Source organism: Mobula hypostoma, chromosome 19 (genome assembly GCF_963921235.1).
Source record: "Mobula hypostoma chromosome 19, sMobHyp1.1, whole genome shotgun sequence".
Lineage (NCBI taxonomy): Eukaryota > Metazoa > Chordata > Chondrichthyes > Myliobatiformes > Myliobatidae > Mobula > Mobula hypostoma.
Window position 1 is genome coordinate 2,610,353 of NC_086115.1, and position 20,282 is coordinate 2,630,634.

General features: G+C 37.4%; 1 protein-coding gene across 2 annotated transcripts in view; it reads right to left on the reverse strand.

The window, feature by feature from the left end:
* Positions 1 to 592: 592 nt before the first annotated feature.
* Positions 593 to 20,282, reverse strand: part of mxi1 (max interactor 1, dimerization protein) — a 54,958-nt gene continuing 35,268 nt past the window's right edge. The window contains exons 4-6 of one of the 2 annotated variants that reach the window (XM_063071239.1): positions 8,426 to 8,540; positions 6,758 to 6,929; positions 593 to 6,109 (exon numbers count right to left, since the gene is read on the reverse strand). In XM_063071239.1, coding sequence (XP_062927309.1) covers positions 5,949 to 6,109; positions 6,758 to 6,929; positions 8,426 to 8,540 — 448 coding nt within the window. In that variant the 3' untranslated portion in view covers positions 593 to 5,948. Of the gene's footprint in view, positions 6,113 to 6,757; positions 6,930 to 8,425; positions 8,541 to 20,282 lie in introns of both variants that reach the window. The other variant, XM_063071238.1, reaches the window with a different exon arrangement.

Below are 20,282 nucleotides of genomic sequence, written 5' to 3' on the forward strand. Positions count from 1 at the left end.
GCATTTAACAATTAAGAGTAGTGGGGGGGAAAGCTGGTATCTGCTTTGGAACTTCTCTTTTTGCTAGCAAGTTATGGGATAATTAATTGAGTGGTTTACATCATCACTGCCAAAATTTAAATACCCTTTAGATCACTTGAGTTTGCCATGATACAGAACAAACCTGCTGAAAGGTATTGTTGACTTCGTTGATTTGTTTAGCAAATTAAATCATGATACTGTTTACAAGTAATGCCAATTTAAGTGAAAGTACCCAAGCAGTAGTTAAGTGTGGAGTGCACATCTGTTCATCAAAACATTTGCCATTGATTCTGAAATGGTCAATGTTCTGTTTTTACGATTGCCATTTTACTTAATTCTCCATAATGGAATCGTGTCTGATCAGCTTTCCTATGCTGCAGAGAAGATTGTTGGATATCATTCAAATCTACACAAAAACTGACTGCAAATTTCCATATTCCTTGTTTCTTATGGCATTGAAAGGATACGGCCATTGAGACAATCAGGTCATAGCTATCCCATTTCCTCCATAATTTTCTGTTTCTCAACTCCACCCCCCCCCCCCCCACACAAGATTTCACCTCTCTCCAAAATTAAGTACAATTTCCAGTGAGGAAGTAACCTACAAAATTGGGAGTGACAATTGACCAATTCCAAGTTGAAAACATTGGTGAAACCACTGGAAAATGTGCACAACTCAATTAATGAAATTCATTATTTCACAAAAAGTTTTATTTTAAGCTTTATACAAGAGATACACAAGAGGTTTCTCTACAAACAAGAGTAAGTTTAGGGAACAAGTGCGATGTTTGTTTCAACCAGCAGCAACTCTGTTTTTACAAGTTGTGTATTTGTGCTATAAATGGACGACTTACCTTAAAACAATGTCCCCTTTGTTTTCCCTTGCATCACCTTCTACTTCAGAATTGCTACAAGCCTTAATTTGTATACATTTGCAGCATGTGATTTAGGTGAGAAATTAATATCAGTTATTAACTGTTAAACCATACATAGCACCTATACTATAACAATAGTGCCACTTTGGTTTCTATCACAATGGATATTGCAGTATATTTAATTACTGCTCATTTCATGTGATTTGAAAACACATCCTGTTACTATCCACTAACAGCTATTGCCATATGCTAAAATCTGGATTTGAGCACCCTTTCCTTCATTCATGGGAGAGTTTTGGAGTAGGTTTTAAATTTCCAGTTAGAATGCTGGGTTTTAGAATCAACCATGGCCAGATGCAAAGAGATGTAAATTAATGAATATATAGCAGAAGTGAATGGAGTGCAGGTGCTGTTGATTTCGGGTGAATTTCCTGCTGGTATAAAAGCCAAAGTATTTTCTGGAGCTAATTTTAAAGATGAGATTTAACAAATAATATCATATTAATGTAACTTAGTGGGGTTAAAAGCCAGTGATGTGAGGTATATTTTATTTTACTTTTCATCTTTCTGAAGTAAAAGCCAAATTATATAAGTGCACAATAAATTCATGTTATAAGCACTAAGATGAAAACTGTTCTAGATTATGGAAACCACAAAGCTCGAGTTGGTTCAGCGACAGATGCATGCTTTAGTAAGCCAAGATGTGACCCAGTCAGTACAAATATGTAACAAAATTGAGGCAAAAAGATGTGTTTGACCTTGTGAGGGTGAGGTCAAAAATCATTGTAGTTATTCAAAGAGGAGGCAGTAGTTGATCTAGTTAACAGAAGAACAATTCTGCAGTGACTAAATATATGGTATTTTTTTAAAAATTGCTGTACATGGTATTTAAGTTACCATGCTTCCACATACCTTGCTGTCCTATTTGACTTCACCTACCTGCTTACAAATAATCATTGAAAATTGAATTGATAAAATTGATTCAATTTTACACTAAGCCAGTCTTTGTCATAACAGACAAGATCAATTTGAGGATCTGAATTGTTTAACTAAGGATTCTTATATTTCAGTCAAATATGTACCATTTTGCTTTTAACTATCATAAAATGGCTCGGTGTTTAGATTTTTTTCCACCTCAACTGAGAATGCAAAATGGTTTATACTGACTGACTTGAATCCTATGCTTTTCCCTTGCAGCTTCTGGAGATTCTAAGTGCATTTCTGCTCAAGAATGTGTCAGAAAGACACCAATAAGTCAAATGATCATGTGTTACCAGTTGCTTTTAATAATCAACTAGATTTGTATATAGAAGGAACAGTTAATAAAATCAGTATATTGAGCATTGGAGAAGCTCTGTATAACATTAGATACTTAAACAAAGCTACGTATCTTGATAAATAACTTGGACTGAATGGGCATCTGCCATTGGGGTAATAAATTTGATCTTACCCCTAATACAGAATGAGAGTAGTTTGGTTTACTACACCAGGCTAAATTCGGGACCAATTCTCAGTGTTAATGCTTTCAGACATTAAAGAACAAAAGTGTATGTCTTCATTGTTTCAGGCATTCGCTGCAAAAAAAAATTAGCTCTACAGTAAAACCTGGAAGGTATTTTGTAGAACAAAAAATGTTAAGGAAAATGCTATAATGTATTTTATGTACAGATTTCTTCAGTCATTGTAATTTGACAGCTGGCAGAAATTGAAAAAAGCTTCCAGGTGAAATCCTCCTGGAAGGAGAGAAATATCTACTGAGATCCTTTACAATGATGTAACTGAGGGTCATACACATCAGCCCGGATAATACACCATTCATGTAATATTGTAATATTAATTAGCACTGCAACCAACCTACATGTGACATGAAGAGCATAATAAATTAAATGTACTAAACTAAGACTGGCCTATTTTCAGTGAGTAGAAATGGTTTGTGTTTTTTTTATTTAATCATGCACAGTAAGCAGTTTGGTGGCAAATAGCATGGGATCTACATAGGCAAGCCTGCTGTAAAACTAGCAATACTATTATAGATAAAATAAATTTTGACATGTTAAAAGTTGTTCCAAAATAACCATCCAAAGTAAAATTGATCATGAATTATTGGCAATGAGTATGAAGACTGTGTTATCAATTGTGAATACTGAATTCCAATTGACACCAGTGGTTTCTTCTTCAGTTTAATTTTTTGACATAAACCGATGTAATTATTTCTGGCTATTGCTGCTTTAAGGTAAAGGCATCACACATCTTTGTACATTATATTCAAACTTCAGCAGTGTCAGTGCTAAAAAAAATCCAGCAAATAAATACAAGGCTTTTTTTTGGAATTCTGCCTTTCATTAAGATTATGTGTTCTTAACTATAACTATGAACATTGATCTCTTTCAGGCAATATTAATTTGAGTGAATAACATTGCTGACAATCTTTTGTCTACTTACATATGATTCCTGTTCCTGCATCATTTCATGCACCAGCTGTTTGTGTGTACAGTTACTATCTAGTTGAGTGGTCTATATTAAAATGTAACAGCTACACTGAGTGTTTTTTGACAAAGCACACTGCAGCATTATTGATTGCTCAACACCAAAACCAGAACTTTAGTGAGTCTACTAGGCATAACTAGATTACCTTCTAATAAGATTAAGCCACTACACAACTTGAATGACAAGCAGGTAGTTCTAGACTTACTTAAGGATGATTATGACATAGGAAAGAATCACAATTTTAAAAGATTTGGTCATAAATGTCATCAGAATCAGGTGATATCTATAGGATATGTCTCATGGTGTAAACGTGGAAGTTGCTGGTGAATATTAAGTGTTACTCTAGAATTGGTCATTCACATTCAATTAGTCACAGGATTTTGTAGCTGAGTGTCTTGGAAAAAGCTGCCTCTTGTTTTACATTCATGTTCTGCTCACTTCTCAGAAAAGAGGCAAAGCAGAAAATAAGTGATTAGGCTATGAAATATATTGCAGAGCTGCCAAATTTGTGCATTATTCATATGAACTTGGTAACTAAGCCGAACAAGGCTGTTAAGTATATTAAATATATATTACCAAATAGCAATTTCAAATTATGCAATTTTGAAATTCCCAAATAACTAACACTGAACAGCACCAGAACCAAACTTTCCCTGTTTTAAATGTTAAGTTCAATGAAAACAGTAAATTTTCATTTTCTTCAAATGGAAGGCTTTTCATGGCCTTAGTCTAGAACTGAATGGAAAGCACATGCAATTAATACCTGCCTTTCGTACAATTTGATGCATTTCACCTTTGCTTTTGTAAATATTCTTATAAGCCCAGTCAAAACTGGAACCTATAAAAAAGGCAAACAAATGGTGACCAGAATTACTTAATGTACTAATTTTAAATTTGAAAAATTACCAGAAGTAAGCACAGGAAAAATATTATTGATTTGTTAAATAAATTTGGAATCATGTTGAAGCTCACAAACAAATGTTCATATTAACTCTTCCAATTACCCTAACTACTCCAAGGTCCTTGACCCAAAAAACTGAATAATGGCAGTACAAAATTGATTATTGGAAGTGCCTTTTAATCAACTCAAAACAGAATTCTACTTTTGAGGGTTAATTTTTCCCAAAACATTTACTGATTGATTTTAGAAAAGCATCTATCAAGCTCTGAACCTTTTCTCATCAACAACACATTTGTCAAATCATAGGTGTACTCCCCATGACATTTTGTCAAATTTTAATGGTTAAAACATTGTGCAACTTAACTGCAATATCCTGATATGCAATTTATCCAGCAGGCTATAGAGCAGTGATGGACTTTCAGGGGAAGGACATCTCGGAGATGAAATCAAGACTTGCACAAAATTTTCAAAACTAAGATTGAAATATCTCTGAATAAAAATTGTTAAGCTCAGCTACAGGCAAAAGTTAAATACAAATGCAGACAAGCCCTCTGCTTAATAGTCCCTAGTGGTTTTCAACTTGGTTGAACACTATGCAAGCCATAGTACTGAGTCTACTACTAATACTTCTGTAGTTAACATCAACACTGGATTTAACCATAGTAACAATAAACACTTTCTCTTCTCTATAAAAATACCATTAACTGTACTGTGGTGTGCACATACAGGAAAAGCTAAATCAAATACTAATGCTTATAGATTTTTATTCTTGCAAAGCTGATTATCAACTTCATTGGTAATGGGAGCTTCAAAATTGCTTCTGAAGGGGTTGAGGAGGTCAAGTAATCAGGCCATTCTAGAATGGAACTAAGGTTGAAGGAAGCAAAAGATTAAGATTGTACTTTTTTTAAGCTGCTCTGATACATGCAGGGACAAATAGATAACAGAGACACTAACTTCATGACAACACAATGCACACTTAGAAGGCACAATATCAGCACAAACAAAAACTGAAAAAAATGTCCCTATGATTTAACTTCATAAAACTTGGGAGAATCCAAGGGGGCAAGATACACCTCTTGCATTTTTTAAACACACCAAATAAAATCAGCAATAAATTACCAACTTGGTAAAGTGTTTTTCCATTTCTATTTGGGGTAATTAATATTTTTTTTACAGTAAATGGACTTTAAACAATTGGATTGGCGAGGTCTCCACAGAGGTAAAGTCTGTGGTTGTAAAGGAAACGAAGACCTCCAAGTGCAGGTTAGAAACAATCCATCAGAAAGCCAAGCTTACCAGCATTGTTCAAATTACATTGCAACTCTGGGCTACACATCAAGATGCCCTTCACCTTAAAAGTGCATTTTTTTAAAAAAAGGCTTGTATTTTCCAACTGAATTGACACTAATGAATTATCTGTGGATACATAAAGAAACCATCTAAATAGTGGTTGCTTTGTACCCACAATCCTATGCACTATGTGCTATTTCTTTCTTCAAAACAATGTAATTTATCTCAGTATTAGGTGAGTGCCTCGTGCATGAGTATTGTAGTACAAGCACATGTCCTTAACCTATTTTTTCCTCACAAAAGTCCAAAGCTGAAGTAGCTTGTCATATTGTGATCCCTCAGGCATATTTGCAGTAGCTTCAGGGTCTTCCTTAAATGGATGAGGACAGCTTTATACTGCTGCTGGAGTAACCTTCATCACTACCAACACTTTGGAGGCTGCTGTGGTCATCAAGGTCGCTGATGCTAGAAGTGCTAATATTGTCCACATCTCCATGGGAGAATTCTGTACTCTCAACATCCACTTCAATTTCTTCTAGAAATAAACAAAAGGCAGACCATTAGAAATGTGTCAGCTAATTATACCAAAAAAATGCTTTACAATATTTTAAAATTACCTAATTTTATAGCTTATTAGTCTAAACTTTTCAATGCAGAATAACCCAAAATGTTATGGTCAAGGTGAAAAGTTTGTTGAACAAGAGTACTCTTTGTAATTCAAGCCTGATTTACCACTGCCTGCTATACATAAACTCAGTTCTTGACAGCAGCACACTTGCAGGTAATGTTACTATATTATACCCCAAACCTACAAACATGCTTAAAATTAGTGACATGGACTTCACATGAAAAAAGATTAACACAAACCTTTTCAAACATGTATCAGATTAGATTCTGGAAGACCATGCCATCAGCAACAATGTTGGCACTAAATTAGTTGAACTGACAAATTCTCTGGTAGGAAACCAAGATGTTACAAGCCATTTCTAAGACACTGAATATCTTGTGAAGCACAAAATAAAGTCCAAAACACAAATGACGGTACTGTAGGTTGATATACTAAAACATTGTTAATCATCTATTATATATTGAAATACTTATTTTAGGGAATTACAAACCACATATATAGCATTACTCCAATCATCAATCAATAGCAAGTTGTGTGGACAACAGCATTTACCTCGTTCTGAATCTGAACGATCAGAGAAGACATTAGATCCTATGCTATCTATTCGCAGTCGTTCATTCTCTGGCAGACCCTGTAGCTGTTCCAATCTCCTCTTTAAAAAGCGATGCTCTCTTTCCAGGTGCTCAATCTGGTACATTGACTTCCTATCCAGCTCTTCAAGTTTCTGACACCAAAAATACAAAATACAAAAAGAAAATGAGTAATAAGCTTTTCAAAGTAAGCCAATCAAGGGAGTTAGTTGCCGAGCTAAATACCACCTGTGGCATTTACTGAGCTGTCTTCAAGCAGATCTTAAAATTAGCACACGTACAATCACAAGAGAATTCCATTACTGTGATTAAGGGTACTTAACCAAACAAGTGTAAAAAATGAAAAACAAAAATAGTTTGTTTTCTAATAAATCTATTTATGATCTATCAAAATAACATTTCTAAATAATTTCAGTCAATTTATACTATAATTTAAATTATTAGTGTGGCCAAGACACAAAAAGCTTTAATTTCAATTTAAAATATTAATTACAGTATTAGGCAGAGGTCGAATATGCAAGCATAACAGTGCACCACCAAATAGAAAGAGCATGGAAATACAGCAAGTTAAAATTAAAGGTGCCTCATCTGAACGTACATAGAATTCATAACAAGATAGATACATTGATGAAATAGAACTAAGTGGGTATGACCTGATAGCCATTAAAGAGTGACAAAGTCAACAGAATCAGGGTCTGGTTATTCAAGGATATTTCACATTTCCAATGGTAAAATGAAGTGAGATAGCTCTGTTAATAAAGAATAATGATGAGGAATGTGATTGGCTTAAAAGCTTAAAATGAATCAGTTCAGTAAGAAATAGTAGAGGTAGGAAGTCAGTGGTGGGAGTAGTATATAGTCCCCTAACAGTAGTTGCACTATTGGCTAGAGATTATGTAACATAACCTTTTTAAATAAAAATGGTACAATGATTACAGAGTATTATAATTATCATATAATTTGGACACATTAAACTGGCAGGTTGGCTTTGAGGATGAGATGATATAAGGATTTACTTGGCTATAGAGAACTGGAAAAATAGATGAACAAGTACGAAGATAGATCAGTAGTAGCAGGCAATCAAACAATTGAAATGGTTTTATGAAAAGGAAATGTTCTGCATAGGAGGCAGTTCCAATAATCACTAAATTGATTCCTGAGATGAAGGGGGCTGATGTGTGCAGATAGGCTGAGTAGGCTGGGTCTTTACCATTGAATTACAGAAGAAAGAAATAATCTTATCAAAACAAAAGATTTCTAAGAAAATTGAAAGCACTCAAAGATGTTTCTTCTATGTGAGATATCTAGCAGGGGCATATTTTCATAATAAAGGATTACCCATTACAGATGACAATGAGGTGGAATTTCTTTCCTCACAGAATTGTGAACATTTGGAATTCTCTATTCCAGAGAGCCTTTAAACATGGTTACTGAATACATCTATGCTAGAGACTGACAGACGTTCAAACTAGAAGAGGATTAATGGAAATGGGGCAGAAGCAAAAACTGGAACAGCCATGATCTTACTGGATGGCAGAGTGAGCTATTGTAACATTTCTAATGAAACTGAAGTTATTAACTATTTATTAACATATATGAAGAGCAATGTAGATGCAGTGTTTTGCTTTACCTTAATATGTGCTTTGGCTTTATTGAGTAAACCAAGAGTAGTGTGCCTGGTACACTCTGATCCCAGTGGTATAAGTTCCTTCAATCTTTCCAAGCAGAGACGAAGATGTGCTCGACTGTAATCAAAAATGTAGTATGTGTTCTTGCTTCAATACTCAATCCAATATACAACTAGTGGAAATTATTAACAATTAAATATTCAGCAATAATTTAAACAATTGACAAATACTCATTGGCATTAAGTGGTTAGCAAACTAGCCAAACTAATGATGTTTCTATATAATGTTAAGTGTCTACCTAATGATGATTGGAGGAAATTTTTAAATTTGGTTTTGGCTTTGCTACTAAGCTATTTGCCTTGATTTTCTATAGAATGGATAATACTATCTAATATTCTATAGGTTCTGAATGACCAGCGAGTCCAATACTGAAATTTGAGCAAAAATATTCTTCATTCCAATGTTGGAAACAAAATATTGCAATTAAACAATAAGACCTGGAATAGAGTAATACTGTGCCCAATTCTAGCACCATTAACCTGTAGCAGCATAAAACTTCCCTAAATGGCATAGCAATAGTTGAACATTCAATATTCTCTCCAACTTTATTCTTTTCAGTGGATTTTTAAATGCCTTTTTCATTTATTCCAAACAAAGCAAGTTTTATTTTCCATGAAACCACATTATTTTAAAGGACCAAACTTCACTCAGACTGTATTCTTTTCCAGGATGCTCCACAGCACTCTTCAAGTCACTGCTTACTCCATACATTATTTACATTTAAGTGAGCCACCTTTTCCATTTCTACTACTTTTGACTTGCAATGGCAGTCTGTTTACACCAAACACCTTTCTTGGTGGATGGGGCATACACATTGGATTAGCACAGAAAGTCATAAGGATCATGTCCAAGGAAGCATAAAATATATCATCATCCATGGCCTTATTCACCGTGAGTTTATAAACAGTCAGATTTTATCTACATTGCTTTGAGGGCCACATATACTCAGGCTAAACTTTGCCTAACTATTCCTCACAAATGTGAAGATAAGAATTTTCAGATGCTGGATATCTGAAATGAAAACAAAGTGCCAAAAACAGTCAGTGATCAGGCAATTTCTGGTTTTATTTCAGGTAGATCAGCAGAGCTACTAGGACTTGATGTTTCAATCCCTATGGTAAGTCGGCACTCTCAATGTTGGCAGTGGGCTTGGAGTGGTGACAAGGAGGGTGGGTAGGTACGTCATCGGGCTCATCAGGTGGGTACCCTCCTTCTTTGATATTTCGTTGATAAGCCCACGACGTCTCCAGAGGGCTCAACGGTGCTACCTGGCGTCCCAGATACACCCCCTTCAGTTCCATACCCTCCTGTCTTCATCTTGCTGCCCAATTGTTGTCTTTCCTTTTAATCCAAATCCAATTGCTGCTTTCTTCTGCTTTATTTGACAAGGACTTGATTGCTTGTTGGAGGGAGTGTCCCCTCACCCCATCTTCTTCAATAGACTTAACTGCAAAAAGAAACACTTAATTGTGTTTCTTTTTCCACAGATATTGCCTGGTCTTACTGAAATATGATTTTCCATGTCCTCAAATAAAGCCCACATTGGACTGAACTGCTTTGTATATGGGGATCAATATTTTTCTTGCTTATCATTTAAAAAACTGTTTTCGTATTCTTCATCTGAAAGTGAAAAATCTCTGATTGTTCCCTCTAAGACCAGGTTTCTTAATCTACATTCCTACTCAGGTATTTTATATCTACCTTAAAAGTTCACAATGCCCACCTAGTTTTGTAGCACCGTGTCTTTTCTTCCAACTGAAGACCTGGCCTTGTATTGATCCTTGTGATATCCATGAACATCAATATAAAATGAGCTGTTTTTCCTGGTTTGATTGCTGTTATTTAACTAATCCTCCATTCACAATCTTCATTTTTCTCAGCTCTGTTAGGCCGTTTGTAGCAGACATGCATCTGTTCTCTATCTGTATTGTATTCTGTGTTTATGATGTAATTAGTCATTTGAGTGATGGGGTAGTAAAAGCAAAGAGAATATGTTCTTATTTAGTTGCAGTTTGTAGCTTGGGGCTGATGGAGGTCATATTTTGCTGACCGCTCATTTACACTTAGCTTACACTTGCGTAAACTTAAGTTCAATTGCTTCAAGATTGTACTGCTAATAAAGGATCAGATAAGGGATTCGACTTTTGGAGCAATCATTAGAGCTGGGGGAGCATCATGCAAGTATAACAGATCTGCAGGGTTGCAGACAGCAGCAATTGCTTTGGTTTTGGCTTTAGTTTGGTTTGGCTGCACCTTGTATAGTTTTTTTGTAGTGCCTTAGCAAATGCATTTTGAAAATCAAAATATATTGAGGATATTACTCCAGTATGGTAGTAAGTGGATGTGATATATCTGACCCTTCTAAAATAAATGTTTCCCAATAACCAATAAAAGTGCCCTGTATGGACATCAAAAATTTTGCCTAAAGAAAGTGATCTTTTTTGTATAATAAAACATAGGGACCTCAGTTAGGAGCACTTGTTAAAGTTGTTGAAATGGAAGCCCTGCTAATTCTTTCTTACCTCTCCTAGCCCTTTGCCATTACCTATTCTCTCTCCTAGCCCTTTGCCATTACCTATGCTCTCCCCTTCTCACCTCATTTCAGGGGTTAAAGCAGCCAATTCATAGAGGGCTTGATCGTCTTAATTTGTATATCTCAGCTAGTTACAGGATAATCTCAGAGCCATCAAGAAAAAGGTTCCATACTGAAGAGTTGCTGCAGATATAAGAACCAAAGAAGTTCTTTTTGGAATTTGCCAGTAATCTATTTTTTCACTATGATTCATCCAAGAGCTTTTAGGTCAATGAAAGAGAAAAGAGAACAAAATTAAAACTTCAACTCCTTGTTCCCTGTATTTGCAGAGTTTTTTTTTCAAAACATTGCAGTGCCTGTTCAGAATGTAGTTTTCCATTTTTACAGAATACATTAAACCAAAAGACATAGGAACAGAATTAGGCCATTCAGCCCATTGAGTCTGCTCCGCCATTTCATCATGGCTGATCCTGGATCCCATTCAACCCCATACAGCTCCCCTCTCACCTCTCACCATAACCCTCAATACCCTGACCAATCAGGAATCTATCAACTTCCACTTTGGATACACCCACTGACTTGGCCTCCACTGTAGCTTGTAGCAGAGCATTCCACAGGTTCACTACTCTCTGGCTAAAGAAAATCCTCTTTACTTCTGTTCTAAAAGTGTCTTATAAAGCCTCAGCATTTTCTCCTTGTTTTTAATATTCTATTCTCCTTGAAATGAATGCCAACATTGCATTTGTCTTCTTTACCACAGACTCAACCTGTGAATTAACCTTCTGGGAGTCTTGCACGAGGACTCCTAAATCCCTTTGCACCCCTGATGTTTGAATTTTGTCCCCATTTAGATAATAGTCTGAACTATTGTTCCTTTTACCCAAATGTATTATCATACAGTTTCCAACACTGTATTTCCTGCCACTTTTATGTCCAATTTGTCTGTCCTGCCACAATCGCGTTGCTTCCGCAATACTATCTACCCCTCCAACCATTTTCATATCATTCACAAACTTTGCCACAAAGCCATCAATTCCATTATCTAAATTATTGACAAACAATGTGAAAAGTAACAGTCCCAATACTGACCCCTGAGAAACACCACTAGTCACTAGCATCCAACCAGAAAAAGCTCACTGTCTCCCACTCACTGTCTCCTGCCTGTCAGCCATTCCTCCATCCATGCCAGTATATTTCCTGTAACACCATAGGATGATAAAATCATGATAAAATGTTAAACAGCCTCAGATGAGGCACTTTATCAAATGCCTTCTGAAAATCTAAGTAAATGACACTCACTGCCTCTCCTTTGTCCACCATGCTTGTTACTTCCTTGAAGAATTCTAAGATTTGTGAGGCAAGATTTCCCTTTATAGAAACCATGATGACTGACTTGTTTTGTCATTAACCTCATGCTTAATAATAGACTCCAACACTTTCCCAACCACTGAGGTTAGGCCAACTGACCTACAATTTTCTCTCTTCTTAAAAGGGTGGGAGTGACCACGCCAGAATCAAGTGATTTTTGAAAGATCATGACCAATGCATCCATTATCTCTTCAGCAACCTCTCTCACGACTCTGGGATGTAGTCCATCTGGTTCAGGTGACTTAAGACCTTTGAGTTTGACTGGCATTTTTCCTTTGTAATAGCAATGGCATTCACTCCTGCTCCCTGATGCTCACGGACCTCTGGTATACAGCTATTCTAAAGATTGAAGCAAAGTACTCATTAAGTTCATCTGCCATTTCTTTGTCCCCCATTACTACTTCACCAGCGTCATTTTCCAGTGGTCCAATATCAATTTGCACCTCCCTTTTATTGTTTATATAACTGAAAAATATTTTAGCATCCTGTTTTGTATTATTGACTAGTTTGCCCTCATATTTCATCTTTTCCCTTGTAGCTTTTTTAGTTGCCCTTTGTGGATTTTAAAAGCTTCCTAATCATCCAACTTCCCACTCACTTTTGCTACATTATATGTCCTTTCCTTGGCAATAATTTCCCTTGTCAACTACGGTTGCCCACCTCTACCATTTGAGAACAACAACTTCTGTGGGATACATCTATCCCGCACCATTTGACATACTCACAGAACCTTCAGCCACTTCTGCACTGCTGTCATTTCCGCCAGTACCCTCCTCCAATCCACCTGGGCAAGCTCCTCTTTTATGCCTCTATAATTCCCTTTAGTCCATTGCAATACTGATACATGTGACTTGTGCTTCTCCCTCCCATATTATGATCACTGCTTCCAGGGATTCCTTTACATTCAGCTGACTAATAAAATCAGGGTATTACACAACACCCAGTCTAAGATCACCCAATCTAAGATGGCCTTTCCCCTTGTAGATTTGAGCACAAGCTGCTCTAAAAAGCCATCTCGTAGGCATTCAACAAATGCCCTCTCTTGCGATTTTTCCAATCTCCTTGCATATTGAAGTCTCCCATTACAATTGTGCCATTACCCTTATTACATACCTGTTCCAGCTCACGCATCTCAATCCCACATCTTGGCTATTATTTAGAGGTGTGTGTGTGTGTATGTGTGTGTTTTAAACCCTTGTAGTTTCTTAACTCCACCCACAAAAATTCTTTGACCCTATGTCACCTCTTTCTAAAGATATAATCCCATCTCTTACCAACAGAGCCACACCACTGCCTATATCTTCCTGCCTTTCCTTTCGATACAAAGTATATCCTTTGAATTTAAACTCCCAACTCTGACCTTCTTTCAGCCATGACTCAGTGATGCCCATTTTGCCATACTCTGTCTGTATGTATAAAACTACGAGAGAATGTGTGGTCCTTGGTCAGAAGAGGCTTGAGTAGCTCCGACCAAGTTCATTGTAAGACATAACAATACAAAACTGTTCTGTTAAATACTATTTTATGCTTTGATCAGATCTGCTACTCTTTGATATGTGACACCATTTTAACTTGAGATGACTTTCAGAAAGTGCAGAATTAAATTCATTATGTAACTTCTGTATTTTACTCAGCTTGTTAACGCTTTCTAGCAGGTCAATTGCCAAACTGCATTAAGCTCCATACAAGATGGAATAGATTTAACAGTTTAAAACTTTAATTAAAAAGTACCATTAAGCAATGGTACATAATTATTTAAAAGTAATATCTGGCTTCGGCAATACATTACGTTAATCAAAAGAAATTTTTCCTTAAATTGTAATTGTGAAACAAAATATAACTTTGGATATGTGTGAACAGCAGATATAATCTATAGTAAGAGATATTAAGGAATATTTAAAATATGGGATTATCTACTTGCTACTGAGCTCCATCAGGACCAGACTCCTGAAGAAATGCATCCTTGACCCTGGCTAGTATTCCAGTACAGGTGTCCCCCGCTTTTTGAACTTTCGTTTTACGAAACCTCACTGTTACGAAAGACCTACATTAGTACCCTGTTTTCGCTTTCAGAAGGTGTTTTCACTGTTACGAAAAAAAATTCAGCTCGATAAAAATCAATGCGCGCCCCGAGCAGCCGCTCTCCCCCGGATTCCAGACTGCTTTGCTTTAACACGTGCCTGTAAGCAGCCATTTGCAAGATGAGTTCTAAGGTATTGGAAAAGCCTGAAAGAGCTCGTAAGGGTGTTACACTTACAGTAAAACTAGACATAATTAAGCATTTTGATCGTGGTGAACGAAGTAAGGACAACGTGAGTTTGGCTTGTGGAAGTTGACGAACATGATGTTGAAGAGGTTTTGGCATCCCATCACCAAGAACTGACAGATGAAGAGCTGATGCAATTGGAAGAAAAAAAGGATAACAATCGAAACCGAATGAGTAATGATAAAGTACGATTTTAATTTTGAAAGGGTACGTCGGTTTAGGAGATATTTGCAGGATGGTTTGAGTCCTTATTAAAGAACTGTATAATAGAAAAATGCGTGAGGCTCAGCAGTCAAGCAAGCCTTCCACATCAGGCACAGCAGACGACGAACCTTCAACATCGAGGCGGGCAGAGATAGAAGATGAGCTGCCTGCTCTAATGGAAACAGACGACGAGATGACACACCAGTGTCCCACCACCCCAGTGTCCCACCACCCCAACCCCCAGGCCACAGACAGATACCAATTCGCGGAGAATGCAACAGTAGCCGGGAGGCACACAGCACGTCTTTAACAAAAAAGCCGAAATAAACATGCTAATTAATTAGGTGCCGCCGACACGTAATTGTCAGCCCAGATCAGAGACGACGCAATTGGAAATCGGCACTGATCTGGGCCGACAATTACATGTCAGGCGGCACCTAATTAATTAGCTTGTTTATTTCAGCTTTTTACTTAAAGATGTGCTGTGTGCCTCCCGGCTACCGCTGCATTCCTGCATGCCTCGCAGCAATGTATCGCTCGGCGGCCTGGAGGGTGGGGGCCACTGCACCACCCAACCTGCGACAACTCAGTCTAACACACCATCATCAGTGTGCTCGGCAAGCTATCTTCCGGATTCCAGTAAGTGATACTACACTATACATACATTATTTCTACTTTATACAGGCTGTGTATTTTTACGTGTTATTTGGTATGATTTGGCAGCTTCAGAGGTTAAAGGTTACTGGAGAGCTCTTGCGCTGTGTTTTTGCCAACAGCGCTTGCGTGAGATTTTCTGCTGATGACACTTGCGTGAGATTTTCGCTACGGAGAACAGTTCAGTAATGATTGTGGAAAATTATTTCTACTTTATATAGGCTGCGTATTTATCATATCATTCCTGCTTTTACTATATGTTACTGTTATTTTAGGTTTTATGTGTTATTTGGCATGATTTGGTAGGTTATTTTTGGGTCTGCGAACACACACAAAATTTTCCCATGTAAATAAATGGCAATTGCTTCTTTGCTTTACGACATTTCAGCTTACGAACCATTTCATAGGAACGCCCTACCTTCAGATGGCGGGGGAAACCTGTACTGGATCTGCTATTAAGGAGTGAGACAGAGCAGGTGACAGAAGTTTATGCAGGAGAACACTTTGCATCGAGTGATCACAATGCCATTAGTTTCAAAGTAAATATGCAAAAAGATTGCTCTGGTCCATGGTGTGAGATTTTAAATTGGAGAAAGGCCAATTTTGATAGTATCAGAAATAATTTGGCAAGTGCGGATTGGGACAGGCTGTTTTCTGGCAAGGTGTACTTGGTAAGTGGGAGGCCTACAAAAGCAAAATTTTGAGAGTACAAAACTTGTATGTGCCTGTCAGTATGAAAGGTAAAGATAACAAGTGTAGGAAACATTGGTTTTCAAGAGATGTTGAGGCCCTGGTTAAGAGAAAAAAGGAGGTGTCGCTAGTTAGGTAGGAACAAATTAGGTGCTTATGGAATATAAGAAATGCAAGACGATACTTAAGAAAGAAATCAGGAGGGCTAAAAAAAAGACATGAAGTCGCTCTAACAGACAAGGTGATTCTACAAATAAGCTAAGAGCAAAAGGATTGCAAGGGACAAAATTAGTCCTCTGGAAGACCAGAATGGTGATTCATGTGTGAAGTCAAAATAGATGGGGAAATCATAAATAATTTTTTTTGCATCTGTATTTACTCAGGAGACGGACACAGTCTATAGAAGTGAGGCTAAGCGGCATCAACTTTATAGGCCCTGTACAGATTACAGAGGATGAGGTTTTTGCGATCCTAAGGCAAATCAGAGTGGATAAATCCCCAGGGTTTGACAAGGTGCTCCCTCAGACTCTACAGGAGACAAGTGCAGAAATTGCCCGGGCCCTAGCAGAGATATTTAAATCATCCCCAGTGACAGGAGAGGTAGCAGAGGATTGGAAGATAGCCATGTTGTTCCGCTCTAAGCATAAACCAGGAAATTATAGGCCGGTCAGTCTGTCATCAGTTGTGGGAAGGTTATTGGTAGGCATTCTAAGAGACTGAATATACAAGTATTTGGGTAGATGTGGGCTGATTAAAGATAGTCAGCATGGCTTTGTGCATGGTAGATCATGTCTAAGCAATCTTATAGAGTTTTTTGAGGCAGTTACCAGGAATGTTATGAAAGGAACACAACGGATGTTGTCTACATGGACTTTAGCAATGCATTTGACAAGGTTCAGTTGCTCAGCATTCAAGATGAGGTAGTAAATTTGATTGGACACTGGGTTTGTGGGAGAAGCCAGAAAGTGGCAGTAGATGGCTACCTCTCTGACTAGAGGCCTGTGACTAGGGGTGTGCTGCAGTGATTGGTGTTGTTCCTTTGTTGTGTCATCTATATCAATGATCCGGATGATAACGTTGTTAACTGAATCAGCAAATTCATGGATTACACCAAGATTGGGGGTGTAGTGGACAGCAAGGAAGGCTATCATGGTTTGAAGAGGGATCTGCATCAGCTGGAAAAATGGGCTGAAAATGGCAGATGGAATTTAATGCAAACAGGTCGAGGTTTTGCACTTCGGTAAGACCAGCCTGGGTAGGTCTTACACAATGAACAATAGGACACTGAGGAGTGTGGTAGAACAAAAGGTACAGGTACCTATTTCATGAAAAGTGGCATCACATGCAGATAGGGTCATAAAGAAAGCTTTCGGAACACTGGCCTTCATAAAGCAATGTATTGAGTACAGGAGATGGGATGTTACATTGAAGTTGTGAGACCTAATTTGGAGTATTGTGGGAAGTCTTGGTCACTTATCTATGGGAAAGATGTAAAGAAGGTTTAAAGAGTGCAGAGAAAATTTTTTAAGGATGTTGGCATGTCTGGAGTTATAAGGAATGACTGAATAGATTAGGACAATATTGCTTAGAATGTAGAAGATTGAGAGGAGATTTGATAAAGATATACAAAATCATGAGGGGTATAGATGGGGTAAACACCAGAAGGCTTTTACCGAGATTGAATTCGACTACAAACAGAGGTCATGGGTTAATGATGAAAGGTGAAAAGTTTATAGGGAAGATTAGAGGAAACTTCTTCATTCAGAGGGTTGTGAGATTGTGGAATGAGATGCCAGAACAAGTGCTGCATGCGAGCCTGATGTCAGTGTTTAAGAGAAATTTCGACAGGTACATGGATGTTAGGGGTATGGAGGGTTGTGGTCCCAGTGAGAGGTCGATGGGAGTAGGCAGTTTAAATGGTTTTGGCATGGACTAGATGGGCCAAAGGACCTGTTTCTGTGCTGGACTTCTCTAGGACTCAGCAAGCATAGGGCCATTGGGTGAATGTAACCTGGTGTTCACGGGGCTTCAGCAACTCAGGTTTGATCCTCATTTCCTGTTCAGTCCGTACGGTCTCCCTGTGATCATAACGTTTCTGTCGGTTCTTAGTTTCCTCCCACATGGTAAAGATGTGCTAGTTGTTTGGCTAATTATTCCCAGTATAGTGAGCAATGAGAAAATTAGGGAGTTGTTAAAGAAAATGAGTAATAGGCTATTAGGCAGGAGAAACAGCATTGATGGAATTGCTAAAAGAGCAGGCACTGACTTGGTAGGCTGAAAGACTTCAAATATTGCATTCAGAAATACAATACACAGATATTTCATTGTGGGAGCACAGTTTGTGGAGAGGGGAATTAAAATAAATACATTTGTCAGCTTATTATAGTCAAAGGTAGGACAAAAATTGTACAACAGAATACACATTTTTACAACACACAAGATGCAGTGAATTTCACCACTTTTAATTTTAACAAAAATTTGCAATGTTCTCATGCAAATTTTACCTTTAGGGATTTACTGCGAAAACACTTAAAAACGAAACAAAGAAAACTAAACATTGCTGAATTTAACTAAATTTAATTTAAAACATAGCATGAAGTAGCTTATGCTATGGAGTGCCGAGATCTGCAATGAAGTGCTGGTTGATTCCTCACATTAGATGGATAAAACTGAAGGGAGTCACAACAGATACTTTAAAGCATCATGTGCAGAGGTTAGGAAGAGATGATTCTCTTTACAGGACAAGAGAGGAGTGAAACAAGGATAAAATATCATGAAAATACTACTAAATAATTGTCATCGACGCAGTATGCAGGGATGCAATGTAGAACAGACTAGATACAAGAAATGAGAAGTACATTTGACTCACTTTGACATTAATAAATCAACAGCTTATTATTTCCTAGAGTCCTTAAATGTAGAAAAATATCTCAAATTGTCAAAGGGAAGATATTAGGAGTGATGATCAAAGAGGTTTTAAGAGTTTTGCTAAAGAAAGAGATAGGCATACAGAAGTTTAGAAAAAGAAATCTAAAGCAGCAGCTAAAGGCACAGCTGCCACTGATGGGAAACAACATGGGAGGAAGTTACTAAGACAGTTATTACCAAGAGCATGGAGGACACTAAATTCTTCTTTAAATACTAAAGCATAAAAATCAAATAGATCACCATACAAGAAACACACACAAAATACTGGTGGAACGCAGCAGGCCAGGCAGCATCTATAGGAAGAAGTACAGTCGACATTACAGGCCCAGACCCTTCGTCAGGACTAACATACAAGAAGTTAGTCTGTATACCAAGACATTCTTGTCATACTTCAATTGCTATGAGCCGTTTTATGCAGTTACTATATTGCACGAAAGGAATGGTAGTGTAATATTATCCTATTAAACTAGTAATCCAGTAGCCTGAATGGATAGTTCTGAAGCATGAGTTTAAGTACCAAAAACACAATTATAAATTGTTAATTTAATACTGAAGCCTAATGTCAATAAAGGTATTCATAAAATTGTTGGACTTGTCTCCTTGCCACTAATTGTTTGCATCTGGCTCATCATAGTAATGAAACAACCCTTATTAAAATCACAAACTGTAGTATTGAGTTGATCACTATGTACTTCTCCAAACCTGCACCCCCATTGTCCAGCTGGAGCTACTCCTCGTTTGATTTCATTTCTCCTTATTGCATTTTTCCAGGATCATCTGCAACATCTTCAGTTCCCATGCCAAAACTTTTTATTCCTCAAAAGATCTGTTCATGGCCCTCTTGGGAAAGGCCGAGGGCAACTGTTTTGGTTCCTGTCACAAACATGATTCCCTGGTTACCATTCCCATCCAAGGAAATGAGTCTTTACAGTGCTGCTGCTGTGTCCGACAGTTAAATTTTCATTTATTAATTTATGTCTGACTGAAATTGTCCATTTCCACTCCTGAAACAAATAACCCAGTTCTATTTCTGCTTAATCTTTTCTGCTGTCAAGATCCCATTTGTGAATCCTAGGTCCCTGGATTAAAATACTTTATCAATTTCTTACCTTTTACCTTACAAAACTGTTCACAATCAAACTGTTGCTGCCTATAT